The sequence below is a fragment of the Dermacentor albipictus genome, chromosome 7 (assembly GCF_038994185.2).
Source record: "Dermacentor albipictus isolate Rhodes 1998 colony chromosome 7, USDA_Dalb.pri_finalv2, whole genome shotgun sequence".
NCBI lineage: Eukaryota > Metazoa > Arthropoda > Arachnida > Ixodida > Ixodidae > Dermacentor > Dermacentor albipictus.
In genome coordinates, this window is record NC_091827.1 from 10,676,754 (window position 1) to 10,690,601 (window position 13,848).

A 13,848-nucleotide genomic window follows, 5' to 3' on the forward strand; every position below is an offset into this window, starting at 1 on the left:
AGTATGAAATGCCGGAAGTGTGCGATCGTCGACATGGTGGAAATAAAGATCCGATTTGTGCACAGTGGAATTGTTTCGTTTTCCTACTTCATAAAGTCGGCTTCGCCGCAATGCAGCCAAGCTATGTAATAAAGCATATTAAGATTACCAAGGGGCCACTGTCACGAAACATACGGAGTGTTTCTTAACTATGCACACGCACAGACCTGTTTATGATGATGTTGCAATTTAGGGCATTTCACCAGTTACATTTCTTTTCCCCCACAGTTCTTTTCCGCAGTAAAACATAATGGGGTTCCGCTGTCGTTGTTTAACTTGTAATGCAGTGCACATGGCCAATTGTGGGCCTCACTTTGTATTCTGACTGACAGTGTCAGCCACTTGCTTTCCTGGAATCTGTTGTTAACCGACATTACAGCCTTATTAAATTGACGACAAATATAACTCAAATCTTCTTTCTAGTCGTGTTTCTTTTAAGAAACAGTGTATGATCAACTATCAGACAAATAAGACTGCTCATTCGCAAATTGAAAAATTTCGTATATGCATATTTCCCAGCGAAATACTCCACTATGCTTAAACTGACAGGAAAAATGAAGGCAAGTGTGGGAAAGCCAAAACTGCAACATTTTTTTTTCACCAATACAACAAGGTAAGCGTAGTACTTTAAGAAATATTCTGTGACAACGTACTTGAATTGTTATTCGGGGACTTTAAAAGCCTCTTCGAGAGGCACAAGTTGTAAAATTGAATTAGGGGGGGGAGAGAAGAGGGGTTGATGGGGGGGGAGGGTCAATCATGCACAATGCTTAGGTCCTGCTGTTATCACACCATGCTTTACACTTCTTAGTGCCAAGCTTGCAATGCAATACAAATTCATGCAGCAAGACATGTTCCACAGGAGAACTTCTAGTTAGACACAACCGCACAATAAAATCCTGGCAATTCGTAGCTTGTTGCATGATAACCCAATGTGTCTGGTTGCCATGGCAACAGAGCAAATTGCCATGAACTTGCTTTCTGTACTGTCAAATCAACCTGGCAACACCCCACTCCGTCCCCCTGCTCCTATATTCCCACACTCTTGATTGTGTGACCATATCTGGCCATTGTCTCATTCCCATCAATGGTAGAGTTTCTCCCATCTTTTGTAGTGCCATAAGAGGCCGGGGCATGCAAGCCACAAAAAAAATCCAAGCACACGGTAGGCAAGCGGTCGACTGCTGCAGCAAGTAGCCATGCACCTCGGGTAGTAGGGAAGAGGGAAGCATGACAATCACTCTGCTTGGGAAATGAATCCAGCAGCGCATTGTTAGAACAGTTCCATGCTGCTGCTGTATTCCCTTGCTGCCAGACTCGCAATTCACCACCAGTGCAGGATGCTTAAAAAAAGAAAAAGGAATCCCCCACATAAAAAGAAGCAGCCTCTCTCTCAAGATAACCATGAACAGAAAAAAGAATGTATGGACAGGACTGTTAACAAAGCAGACATAAGATTCCCCAAGGCAGCACGAGTAAAAATAAAATAAGAACACAAAGAGAAACACAAGAACAAAAAAATAACAAATAAACAGAAACAGGATGATGGGCGTGAGGTGTATAATACCTTGTCCTAAGCTCTCGTGGCAAAGGTGGTGGTGTAGCATTGTAGCTGGCAGCACTGAAGGGACAGGACCAAAAGAGTCAAGACATCAAAATTGAGTCAGGGATTTGAAAGAATACAAAATTAAGAAAAGAATTAACAAAAAAACAGATACACGTGGCAGTAAGGTGAGTAGGAAGAGCACACAATTTGAAACAGGCCAGGAAAGAGACAGAAAGAGCTCGCAAAAAGCTAGAGAGCTTCTTCATTTTGTTAATCTTTGATAATGTTTGCTTTCCATGTTAGCCATATATTTTTACACACTGTATGTCACATTTTTTGTGTATTCCACAGTGACATTTATTGCTGCCTACTACTACTTACATGGTTATGCGCATTGTGTTCTATGCTAAATATTTGAGCTTTTTTTCAGCTCACTGAGCAATAATCTACTGCAAATCTCCCAACACGCAGAGGGCCCGAACCCAGCCAATCCTCTTTGAGGCTTTTTCTCAGTACCCCCCAAACATACTGCAAACATTCAGCTAAAAAGGATTACATTAATATGATTTCATTTGATCAGATTTGAAACAGCCATGCCTTGTCAATTGCTCCAACGTTTGCTACAAACCACAATTCAGGAAAGCAATCAATGAACAAGCAAGCAAACTTTGCAAGCACAGTTATGTGTGACTTCCAAAACCAAAAGGTGGTTAAGTAGAGGCAAACTGTTTGCTGAGCTGAACCAGAAGATGACAACGCTGCCTTCACTTGACATTATGATTCCACACTGCATTCAACACCTTATGTTGCAAAAGTGCACGGAACACCACTCAAATTAGACGTTGCTGGTACATAAGAGCTCGTTTGAAGCCATAAGACAAATCGTGTTCAGATTGAACACAGGCACATTTACAAGTGAGCATAAGAAATTTAAGTGATGCCGTTTACACATTTTTCCACAAAAAGACTGGGTTATTGTTTACCATATGTACATGCAAAAATAACTGCCTAGAATACTTTTAGTTCTGTTAATGAAAAGAAACAATCAATTTGATTGGCACTCAACAGCCATAACTGGGACTATTATCATCAGCGAGAAGAATGCAAGTTTCAGTAAACACATTTCTGGTTGTTGTGAGCCCAGTTAGGAAAAATGTGCCAAAATGGCTATACATTTTAACTCACACGCACAAGCATGCACACACATGCCCACACACATTAGATCGCTTAGAAATCCCAATTTTAAGGGTATCCAGGCTCTCCACAGACACAGCACATCCTCTTGCTCTGCTGACTAAGCTACAAGATACCCATTTTGTTATTTCTCTGAAATATGTATTACATCGGCTCAACTGGCCAGCAACGAAGCCTGCAGGTGAAATAAAATGCAATGACATAAAACAAGGCACATGTGAGCGTGAGATAGGCTGTGATAATGGCCTAGGGCAATGGTGATGCTTGAAAGCACAATTTTTAGGCCAGATAACCAGTGCAGCTTGAGAGAGAGAAAAAGAAATCATGCATGGTGGCATGACAATCACCTGCAAAGCCATTACACTAACAGGTACATGAACTGTCTCTCTCACTAAAAACAAGCCGACATACTACCCAGATAGAAGGCAACTTGGTAAGCAGAGACAAATGTTTTTAGGTGGAGGAAAACTGATCCAGCTACAAGTGATCTCAGGTAGAGAACAGTCAACTTATGATCATGACATCAGTTCTAATGAAAGATACTATCCAGTAAATTTTACACTGGTGGTACACTTAATCACTAAATTTTACAGCTTGCTTATTTGCAACCTGTAAAATTTAGTGATTACGAAAGCTGCTAGGGCTGCCTCTGCCACCCTTCACCAATGCTTGGTAGGCGACATGGTACCTTCCCCAATTGACCTGTGCTGGCTGATTACCAAAGATTTCACTGACCTACAAGTATTGGCCACAAAGGACACTTGATTTAATCAACAATATTACTTAGCATGCTCGTGTGAAGTATGAATGCACATACAATCGGCATAAATTAAAACAAACAGGAAGTAATGGATCAGAACGGCTGTTATGCGCAAGTATACGAAAGTGTGACGTGATCATCATTCTGTAGCTAGTTTCTAAACAAGGAGGATTCGAAAGCGGACGTCGTGGTTTGAATTAGGCCACCGTTACAAATGCAGGTAAACTAGAAAATGGAACAATGCATAGAGGTAGCTTTGGAACTGTGTGCACCTGAATTTATGCTGCTACTAGAATCGCATTACATGTGCATGTTTTACAGCTACATATACATTTGCTGTTGCATTGTTCCAAGCACATAAGCTCTTCAAAGCCTGCAGTCACATATATGTGTGGTCAACAGGTTTCCATGTTAAAAATATTACTTCCCAGTACCACGACCAGCACATGCTCGTTTGTGGGAGGAGCAGTGTGCCTGTTGCTCCAGTGCCAGGCAGCCATTTATGTATTTGCACTGCACTACGCTTGAGAGCACTGCATGTGTGCTGCGCAAGCTAGCAGAGCTTGAGAGAGACTGTGGCCAAGCATTAGAAATCCACACACAGGGCAGCGCAAGCTGTGGACAAATGAATGCCGGAGGTTGGTGCAGTGGCCAGCAAAGCAATTACAGTTGAACCTCGCAATAACGAAATCGGCTGGGTTGGCAAAAACATTCGTTTTCACGATAATTTCCTTGTTGCGAAATGAGACGGCAAAGATAGGCAATGTGTTGCAGAATGAAACTTTACTGTCATGATTCCGTCACCCTACTTTTGCAAGCTTGCGAGGTACAGATATTCAATGCCGACAGTACAAAGTGCACTGCACGCGTCAACCAGCAGTGGCAGCACTGCCGTGGAGCGGTATTCTTGGGCAATTGCTTTCAGAGATGCAATCACTTTTACGAGATTTTGTGTAATTTGGCACCAGACGCAGAGCAACTGCACTCCATGCATGCAGCAGCATTTCTCCAGCCCATGCTGTTGCCCGGAGGCGCCACCGGTGCCAAGCGCGAAAGTGATCATATTTTGTATACCCGAAGGCAGTCGATCGAGATTATGGCCCCTCTGCGCCGAATCCACATGCAAACCAGCATTATTGAAGCAAAGTATGCACATTCCCGGACGATTGCTCAGTCACAGCCTGAACCATGGCACTTCGTGCTGCGACCGCCACCTCAAGCGCCATAAGCAATACCATGTCGGTGGGACGTGGACTTCCTTGTTTTTGCTGCATTTTTCTGGCTGAGGCTCACATTACGCACTGCCCTAGGTGAGCGAAAACCTTTGTCACATGTCGGTAGCAACATGCTGCTGCTTCAAACAGGTGATCAATGAACAAGGTGGCGGCCATTACATGTTTCGACATGATCGCTCCTTGCACTTAGTTGTTTTTGTAAACAAAAATAACAAAAATGGCGGCACCCACGCAAGTGCAATGTGATGGTAGTTTATGCAATTTTAGCGCAAAGAAATTGCATTTGAGCATAATTTGGAGCCTCGTAGCGTTGTGCGAGAAGATAATATGCAGGATTAGTGCAAATTTCGTTGATGCGGGATTGTAGTACAGCAACGTTTCATTCTCTAGAGGTACGAAATGCATTGAATCTTATATGCGTTCGCCAGGGATGTGAAAATATTTCGTTGTGAGAATCTTGTAGTTGTGGGATTTTGCTATCTCAGGCTTCAAATGTACCTGAAAAGAAAGCTTTCCCTCAGTGGTGCATTTCCCTTAGTCGCACGTGGAACACAAATATCCTTCTCAGGCAAGTGCAATAGCGATGATATTAACAAACTTCATTTCATATATTAAAAAAACAAGCTAAAGCAGAACTGTCATTACCAGCTCATTACTCAATCACACTGAAGAACTTTCATAGAACAGACGACACACAGGTGAGGAAAAGAAACTGACACCGCAAGCCCTGTGTTGTGTATGTCTCACGTTGCCCATTTCCGTTCCTCCTATCTGTGTCGTCTGAGCTGTGAATGCTCAGCATAAAATGCAATGACTGATGGGAAGATATACTCATTTAAGAATCTATATCTTAATAGAAACATGACAAAAACTGCAAAATAGGAAGATATTGAACCTACATATTGTTTGGCAAATCAGTTCTGCAGAAGCCCACAAGGTGGAGGAAGGTTCATGAAAGGGAAAAACATATTGCTTACACATTTGCAGCTTGGTAACAAAAGTGCATGCCTGTAAGCTACACTCGATTACTGTAAGGCAATTCAAAGTTCTCAATTTCCTGAAAGGGCACAAATCAAAGCTGAGCTTACTACAGCTACTAGAGTTCTGACTGTCTCTTTCAAAGGAAAGAAATTTCATGCACCTTAGTACACTGGTAGCCTTACTTCAGCATTCTTAAATTCTATGTATTTCAAAAGTGAAGTTGAAGTTCAACTTGAGGTTAACCCTTTAACCCCCAAGTTCTCCCAGGAAAAAGCGTCTGAAATTTACCAACTTCTTCATTTCAGCTAATTAATGACCATTATATTCAGATTAGAAAGATGCATGTGTAGTTCATCTCTTACTCCAAGAAAAAGACATCCGCTATAAAAAAGAGAATTCGTTCTCAGCATGCATGCAAGATTTCAGTGCAATTATCTGAGCAGGTGATAATGAAAGGAATCGAGAGCCTTGAGAAATGCATTCAAGTGCTGAAACTGAAATGCACAATGAGAATAGAGTTAAACACAACTCATCCACGGCGACAGTAAGACACTTCTAGCTGCATACAGTTTGTGCTTTTCATGTTTCAAGTTTTCAGGCACTGCAGAGAACTGCGCTAATTTCACATTTTCGATACACATGCCTGTCAGAGAAAGTAGCATGCAGTCAGCTTGGCTGCATAACATCAAAGTCAAGCTGACGTGCCCTCCAGCTCTGCTCACAGTCAGCTCAGCATACTTGGCCCTCTGCTGTCAGCATACGTGTACTGCGCACACGCAGACCAGTATTCCCATTTAATGGGCTGTGTGCAAATTGTAGCAATACAGCAACAGCAAAAGCTAGCCTAAATCTTTCTGTTGATACAAACAGACTGCACTCAAGAGTGTCAGACAGGGGTGAAGGAAAAGAACAACAAAGGTGAGAATAAAAGGAGGGATGCACAGCGCACCTCTTGCTGAACTTGGAGGAGAGCTTGCTGAAGAATGACTGCCGTCCCGAGACGCTGGACGTGTCCTGCGACTGTTGGGGCAGGCCCGAGCCGCCCGAGCCCGGTCCATTGTAGGTGCGGCGCGTCTGGCCGCTGTGAAAGGTGCTGCGGTTCACAGTCCCCCTAGGGAAGGGCCGGTTCGTGTGCGACGGCAGCGGGGACGCCGCCAGGCTGCCCTGCACGGCCCCGCCTCCGCTCTTGGCCCCTCCCGCACTGCTCGGGGTAGGGTCAAAGGGTAGGGTCAAAGGGTAGGGTCAAAGGGTAGGGGGGGAATCGAGGGTGACCAAAACAACAGTGAGATCACAACGCTTCTAAACTTTTTCACAACAAAGACGCATGGAAAACAAATGTCCAAATGAACTGTTTATGAAATTGGCAAAAAAAAAAAAACCCTCCGAAATCATGCGAAATCCTCACTGCACATTTTCTCACAAGTAAGTGTTTTTCAGCCTTTGCAATAGGAGGCATGTGCATTTGGACTGAGTTGGCCAGTCGCAGATACAACTTTACAACCAGAGAGGAGCAAAGCCCTACCTGCTATGTACTACCAAAATGGAAATTTGGGCTCGTTGGCCTTGCATGGTAACTGAATTGCAGCACTTTAGACACAAGATTACCACAGAAACACACACACACAGAGCACCCTGTGTCTTGTTTCACCTGTCATGCAAGACCAACTATCCTGAAGTACCTAACTATCTTAATGTAGCTACAGCTCTAGTTTGTGGGCTCTTGCAAATATGTGCGGTCCGATCCATCCAAGAATGTCACTCAAATGCTCTCGCTGCTTGCTGGTACCAGCACTCTGTGCGTCTTGTTTCTTTGGTCATCCTTTGTCCAATGCACTGTGATTTACCTGTCATACTGTTACCCACACTGGATATTAAAGTACTCTTCAATGTAGACTTTCATCTGCAACCAGTTCAATATGCTGCACGAATCTTAGAAGATGCCACAAGGCAATTAGAAGTTTTAAAAAGCTGTATGACGCAAAATTACCTTGTGGCAATTTGAATAAGGTCTAAAGTGGTGCAGACAAGAACAGTTTTGTAGTAAGGACTAGCAAGCGAGTCTGCTTGGATTTATTTCTGAACAGCCTGGCAGAGCTCTCCCCAAGGTGCGAGAATTTAGTGGAGCTGCAGCAGTCCAGCTTGCAGCCAGGTTGTGCGGTTTGACCAATATGGGGCAGCTACAGTACACAATCAGTATGCCACGATTACGTAGACTTGCTCATCTGATAGCCACACGTATCAGTGAAATAACCAGTTGAAATGCAGTGAAGTATTCCTACTCCAAACTCCTTACTATGGTTTACCTGGCCATTTGGCATCAATAATGCATTTAACTTCAGCTGCTTATGTGTGGCTCCACTTATAGGGGTCAAAACAAAAGCTTTGCAGAAATCAACAGCATAAGCAGAAAATATGTGGCAGAAAAAAAAAAGAAAGGCTTTGCTGATGCAGGGAAACATAAAAAGCAACTAAGTAGAACAAAGGGTCTTCTAATGCGCAAGACAAAACGTGCAGGCTTTAGAAATTAAAGTGGCTATGCAGTTAAAAGTGAAGAGTTTCAGAACTTCAAGGCCTAGCAATGTCAGAAAGGTACAATTTGACCTGCAATTTTGATGACCTGAATTTGTATTCACAAGACACAACCTGTCTTGCTCACTTGAAACGTCATGTGTAATGAGATGCTCTTAAAGATTATATATGTATACACAGAAAATAGTCAGTATACTATAGTATATATAGAATACAATATATAGTCAGTATATATAAGAATACAGAACACAACCTAGTTCTCATTCATGTAATGTTGCTACGTGTATCTCGCTGCATGCAAGGTTTTAGTCAGCTTGTTACCAACCATGCAGAAAAAATTGAGAGAAACTGCAGTGAGGTTTCGAAGTTGATACACTGGCATATTTTGCAGAAAACACCACACATAAGGTCAAGAGCTAGTTGTTCCATTCACACATTCATTCACACAAATATTCACACACAAGAACATTATTTAGCAACCATAAAGCAATGTTACAAGCAACTGGAATAAAAACTCAGAGGCTTAACAGTAAGCTAATCTGCTCCCTACTCTGAAAGCTACACCCAAAAGTAAGTCAGAAGGGGCGGGGGGTCTTTTTTTGTGTGGCAAAATCATTTTATTAAAGCGACACTAAAGAGAAGCCCTTAATCAGTTCAGGATGATAAAGTATACTTTAAAAACTCTGTCGTGGTTATTCCACAAGGACAGGTCGGTTATATGAAGAGAAAATAATGCCCTAAGTTGCATTTCTAAAATTCCACATCGAAACATAGTGCCAATATGTCACTGTGATGCAGCAGATATAATTGAGGGGGGGGGGGGGTGGCACAGCATAAATTCTTTATGCACCAGTACAGCATTTATGTTCTTTAACATACAGTATTGTAGTCCATAGTTACTGATAAAAAATTTAACCAGGCCTGAGCTGACATCTTAGAAATTCAAGATTTCATGGAACGTTGGTGTAGCAACTTCAAAGCAGCGTCACCTACTGTGTGTGTTTTTTTTTTTCACCTTTTCTGGCTTACCAAACCTACAGTCTTGGTTAAGAATGGCTTTGCTAATAAAGAGAACTAATAAAGCACAACTCATTATTTCTCTTTAGCGCGTCTTTATTATAACCACAGACCTACTGAACAATAAAAACCAAGTACTGTAGAAAATTCCAAAAGAGCCTGGCAAAGTGCATAACATCAGTTACCACACCAGAGAAGAAAATATTACAGAACAGCTTGGTTGCAGCTTCCAAACATTCTGCTACAACATGCAAAGAGAACCCCCCCCCCATGCAGAACCCAGAGAGCCTCTGAAAAGACCTGGCTAGATCCATTTCTAGTTTTGAAGCTAATGCCAGAAGTTTAGCAATAAATACCTGAACTGATGAAGAGTGACCCAATATACTAGCTTTATTGGGCCAAGGCATTTACTGTGATAAAGGCAGATGTATCTGAATGCAGCAGCAGCATTATTGGTGATGCCACCTTGTAACTCTACAATCTAAACTTTCACACACTACAAATGTCTTTGTGTTGCACATCCCCTCTCTTCAAAAAAGCTACACACACACTTTGAATACGTTGGTGCTGACAGGCTTACATAAGCATATTAGTAGCATAATACAATTGGCTGGTAGTACACCAAAAGTTGCATGTGCTTTGGTTGAACACGTCATCCCAAGAGGCTACCACCAGTTACTGCTGCTCAGGTCTAGACCCTCTTGCTATTTCAGTACATGCCTATACTTAAACATTTCAACCATATTAAAACTGTCTGCAACCTTACTATGGATGACAGTCCCTGCGCATGACATAGCACGACACTTGGAAGGCCAACTAAAGCACACAACTACATGGGGGCGTTTTTTTTTTTCTTCTTTCACACAAGAAAGAGGGCAGTGCACGAGAGCGTCTTGAGGGGTAAAACTGGAGTGCGCTAAGCAAGCGTGACAGAAGACAACACAGCACAGTCACCACAGAGTTGACATACACAAAAGTACACAAAACCCACACACCATGCTGCGGGGGAAAAAAAAAAAAAAAAAACCCAGCAAAGGGGAGTGGTGCAGCTACGGGTTTCTGCAACACCTGAAGTTGCAATAGATAAAAGAAGGTCTGTGTAGTAAAAAAGATTTCAGGACATAATGGCATGTAGTGAATGAGAATGCAGTGGGACACAGTTACAGCAATTCAGATGATTCAAATGAGCCAAATGTTTATCATAGTGGCAGCTTTGTTTTAACCTGCGTAGATTCAAAGCCATGCTACGGCTAACAACACTTCTTGAATGCTAAGCAAGATGCTAACAAGCCCACAAAAGATATCAGGGCTGCTTGTATCTACTATTAGAGTTTTATTGAGTTGGATGATTTAATGCATTCAGTGAGAAACAAAAATTCACTACTTACAGTGCATTATCTCATAAACTAACACTAGCACTACACACCATAGTTCCCTTCCTAATTCAAGCTACCTACTTGCTTCAGCGCCTGACAAGCCTGTACGAGTAGGATCCTTCGTTTTCAGGTTTTATATTTTTGGAAATTCTCGAGGTAAAAATCGGGTGTTATTTTTAAACATTACAACCAGAGATAAAACCTTTTTTTCCTCCTGTTTGACACATAAACCGGGGAAACATCGGTGATTCTTCTACTAACCTTTACAAACAATTAACACAAGCAATGGCATCCTTTCAGAAATAAACTTTCTATTTAAATAAGCGAATTCACTAACAGTAACCTATAATGGCAAAGAGAGCTGCTTGTCAATCATATGGCAAACTCACGTCTACAAATCCTCATTCACAGGAATTATATTAGTGCGTTTAAAAGAAACTGCATCAATCAAGACAACAGAGATGGGTTTGGCGATTTCTTTACTCTCTACACTTTTTAACAAAAAACACAAAAGGCAGTACACACATCTATGTTTCGCAGGAGTTGGGATGACTTGCCTTATCTTACAAGTCCTTGTTCACATGGTTTCTATTTCTGCACGCCCAGTAGGCTTATCGTGCCTTTCCTCCTTGTCTGCTGCTGTTCTGTTTTACTGGTTTCCAGTATACACTCTTGCAACAAAATGTAATAGCAACTAGACAAATGTAATACCATCAAGATGAATCAGCCACCCCTCTTTGAATGTAACATGGTTCAGTAACCATCCTCTCAAAGTCACAGCTACCGTTTGCAATGCAGAGCAATGTCAATGCTCAGTTGATTTGTTTCCTAGAGCATAACCTCCATTTAAATTTGTGCGATGTGTGGGAAATGCATTGCAGTGAACCACTGTCGTATTCGTGCAAATGCAGCTACTAAAAAGTCAAGAAGCTTTCGTTCACTCAAGGCCCACCAGGCACTGCATATACCTTTATTCATGCCAGTTTTCGCTTTTGCATTAAGAAAAAGCAACATATATACCATATTCATATAATAATAATATTACTAACGTGATGCGTCTTGACCACTTGCTCACACGAGGTGGGCAGCGTTCATTAGTTTTGTAACACCTGCATTTATTATTTTTATGAAAGGTTAAAGTTCGGAGAGAAATCAGGTTTAATGCAATTTTGATCAATCTTCTTTGGAGTGCAGAGATTGGGAATCAGTGTTTTACCAAAAAACGAAAGACCCTATGTATAGACCATGGGAATAAAACTATTTGCATGTGCGTGTGCAGCCATTCATATGCAACAAATCAACTGCTATCTTTCAAATCCATGATTAGCTAGACCTTCAGTGGACTGAAGACATCGAAATGCTATTCTGCAAGGTCATTGCCTGGCCTCTAATATAATTCTATACCATCAGCAAGCACTGACTTCTAATTCTGGAAGTGGCTTGCACAAATCACTTTTTAATTGTGATTAAAGAGGGATGCTTACTCCTTAAATAAGCTCCAAGCAATCCCCCTCCCCGAATTTGAAATTCTCTTACACAAGCTATTCTAGTCGAGACTCTTGTAGAAATCCTGGTGCCCTGAAGTTCAGCATAGTGCCATATCTCTAGGGCTTTGATAGGCACCTCGCCAGAAACACCCCGGGGATTGGCTTTCTTGTTTTTTCTTTTTCTTTCTCCAGTGATAAATGTTTTTCTCTCTCTCTCTTTATGTGACAAATGCTCAATAGCAGCTTTAGCATGTGGCTCACCAAACGCTCCAGTACCACAAGCAGTAGCTCTCCAATGTACGTTGTACTAGCATACATGCAGAACTAAGTTGATCCAAGCTGCGCTCGAATGTAATGTCTACGATCGATAGAGTAGGATGAAGTGGTTATCAATATACATTTGACATATTCCAATAAAAACTACTGCTGTAAAAAATCATTTTTTTCCTGTCTGGTCTGTTTGCAAAATCAGTGATCCTGAATGAAAACTCGGCTGGTGAGAGGAAAACCACTTCGAGGTCAACTTTGTGCTTCAGATGTCCACATTGTCATGCTACTAAAGCCACAATACAGCAAATTAAACATAATGCTTTGTGACACAAAGTTGTTTAGTGGGAGGTTTCAGCTGTAAAACGCACTTTGTCAACATGCCTCATGACTTGGGAAACCTATACCTAACATGCAGACATATTGCTGAAGGCGCAAAAATTTGCACAAGCAGAAATTTTACTAAATACTTTTCTGCTCATTAGTTTGGGACGAGCAGATATCAACATCAGTAGCTGAAAACTGGACCTCACCTCGCATCCTACCTCATCACCGTCTTCAACCTAATTTATGTCCACTGCAGAACGAAAGCCTATCCCATCGATCTCCAATTACGTACTTCCTTCTTGCACCAGCTGACACCATCTTATGTATCCAAATCTTATTTCATCACACCGCCTATACTCCTCTGCCCCTTCTAGACTGCTTCCCCCTACCCTTGGCGTCCACTGTAAAACTGACAGTCCATTGGTTATCTGTCCTACACATTACATAAATTTCACTCAACTATAAACTCATGAACAGGTGAAGTTGAGGTCAGAATTTTGGCCTCACTCAATTTCTAGCTGTTGCCAACCTCACCTTTTTGATAAGGTTAAGATGAATTTGAAGTTGAAGTCGAGGGTCAGAACTTAGTGAGGTTGCCCACCTTTGCATGCCACATTCTACTTTACAGATATTCTTGAACTGCTGGCACTATTGCAGTTAAACATTGCATGTGCATCAGTTATCAGTTAAAGTCTACTGGGGTGGTATTCTGAAGCAATCACTTTCAACAATATGATCGCTTTTCAGAGATTCAATGCGATTCACAACTGGAAAAGGAAAGAAAGCTTGGCAGAGTGCCAGGGAGGCTGTTGGCCACATAACACTAACACCTAGTCGCGCAAAAATGAGCTAAAGTGATAGTGTCCTTGAGAGCGACTGCTGGAGAATACTGCACCTGTTTTCCTCATCACCTCGTTCGAACTGTGATTACAGGAGCGTAGAAGATCAAAAGTAGACTAGGCATCGAGGAATGTGTGTTACTCTCATGGCAGAAGCATGATGGTGCCAAGCAGGTTAAGGTTAGTCAGTGCCAAGCAAAAAGCAATCAGCAGTAGGTTTGTCCAGGCTACAAAAGGTCCCCGTTACCATT

General features: G+C 42.0%; 1 protein-coding gene across 21 annotated transcripts in view; it reads right to left on the reverse strand.

Annotated features, from left to right (window-relative positions):
• Positions 1–13,848, reverse strand: part of LOC135904374 (MAP/microtubule affinity-regulating kinase 3-like) — a 139,376-nt gene that overhangs the window by 4,929 nt on the left and 120,599 nt on the right. For 16 of the 21 annotated variants that reach the window (XM_065435060.1, XM_065435061.1, XM_065435067.1 and 13 more), the window contains 3 exons: positions 6,705–6,956; positions 5,674–5,694; positions 1,607–1,660 (listed from right to left, as the gene is read on the reverse strand). In XM_065435060.1, the coding sequence (XP_065291132.1) occupies positions 1,607–1,660; positions 5,674–5,694; positions 6,705–6,956 (327 nt within the window). The remainder of the gene's footprint in view (positions 1–1,606; positions 1,661–5,673; positions 5,695–6,704; positions 6,957–13,848) is intronic. The other 5 variants (XM_065435082.1, XM_065435081.1, XM_065435070.2 and 2 more) reach the window with 3 other exon arrangements.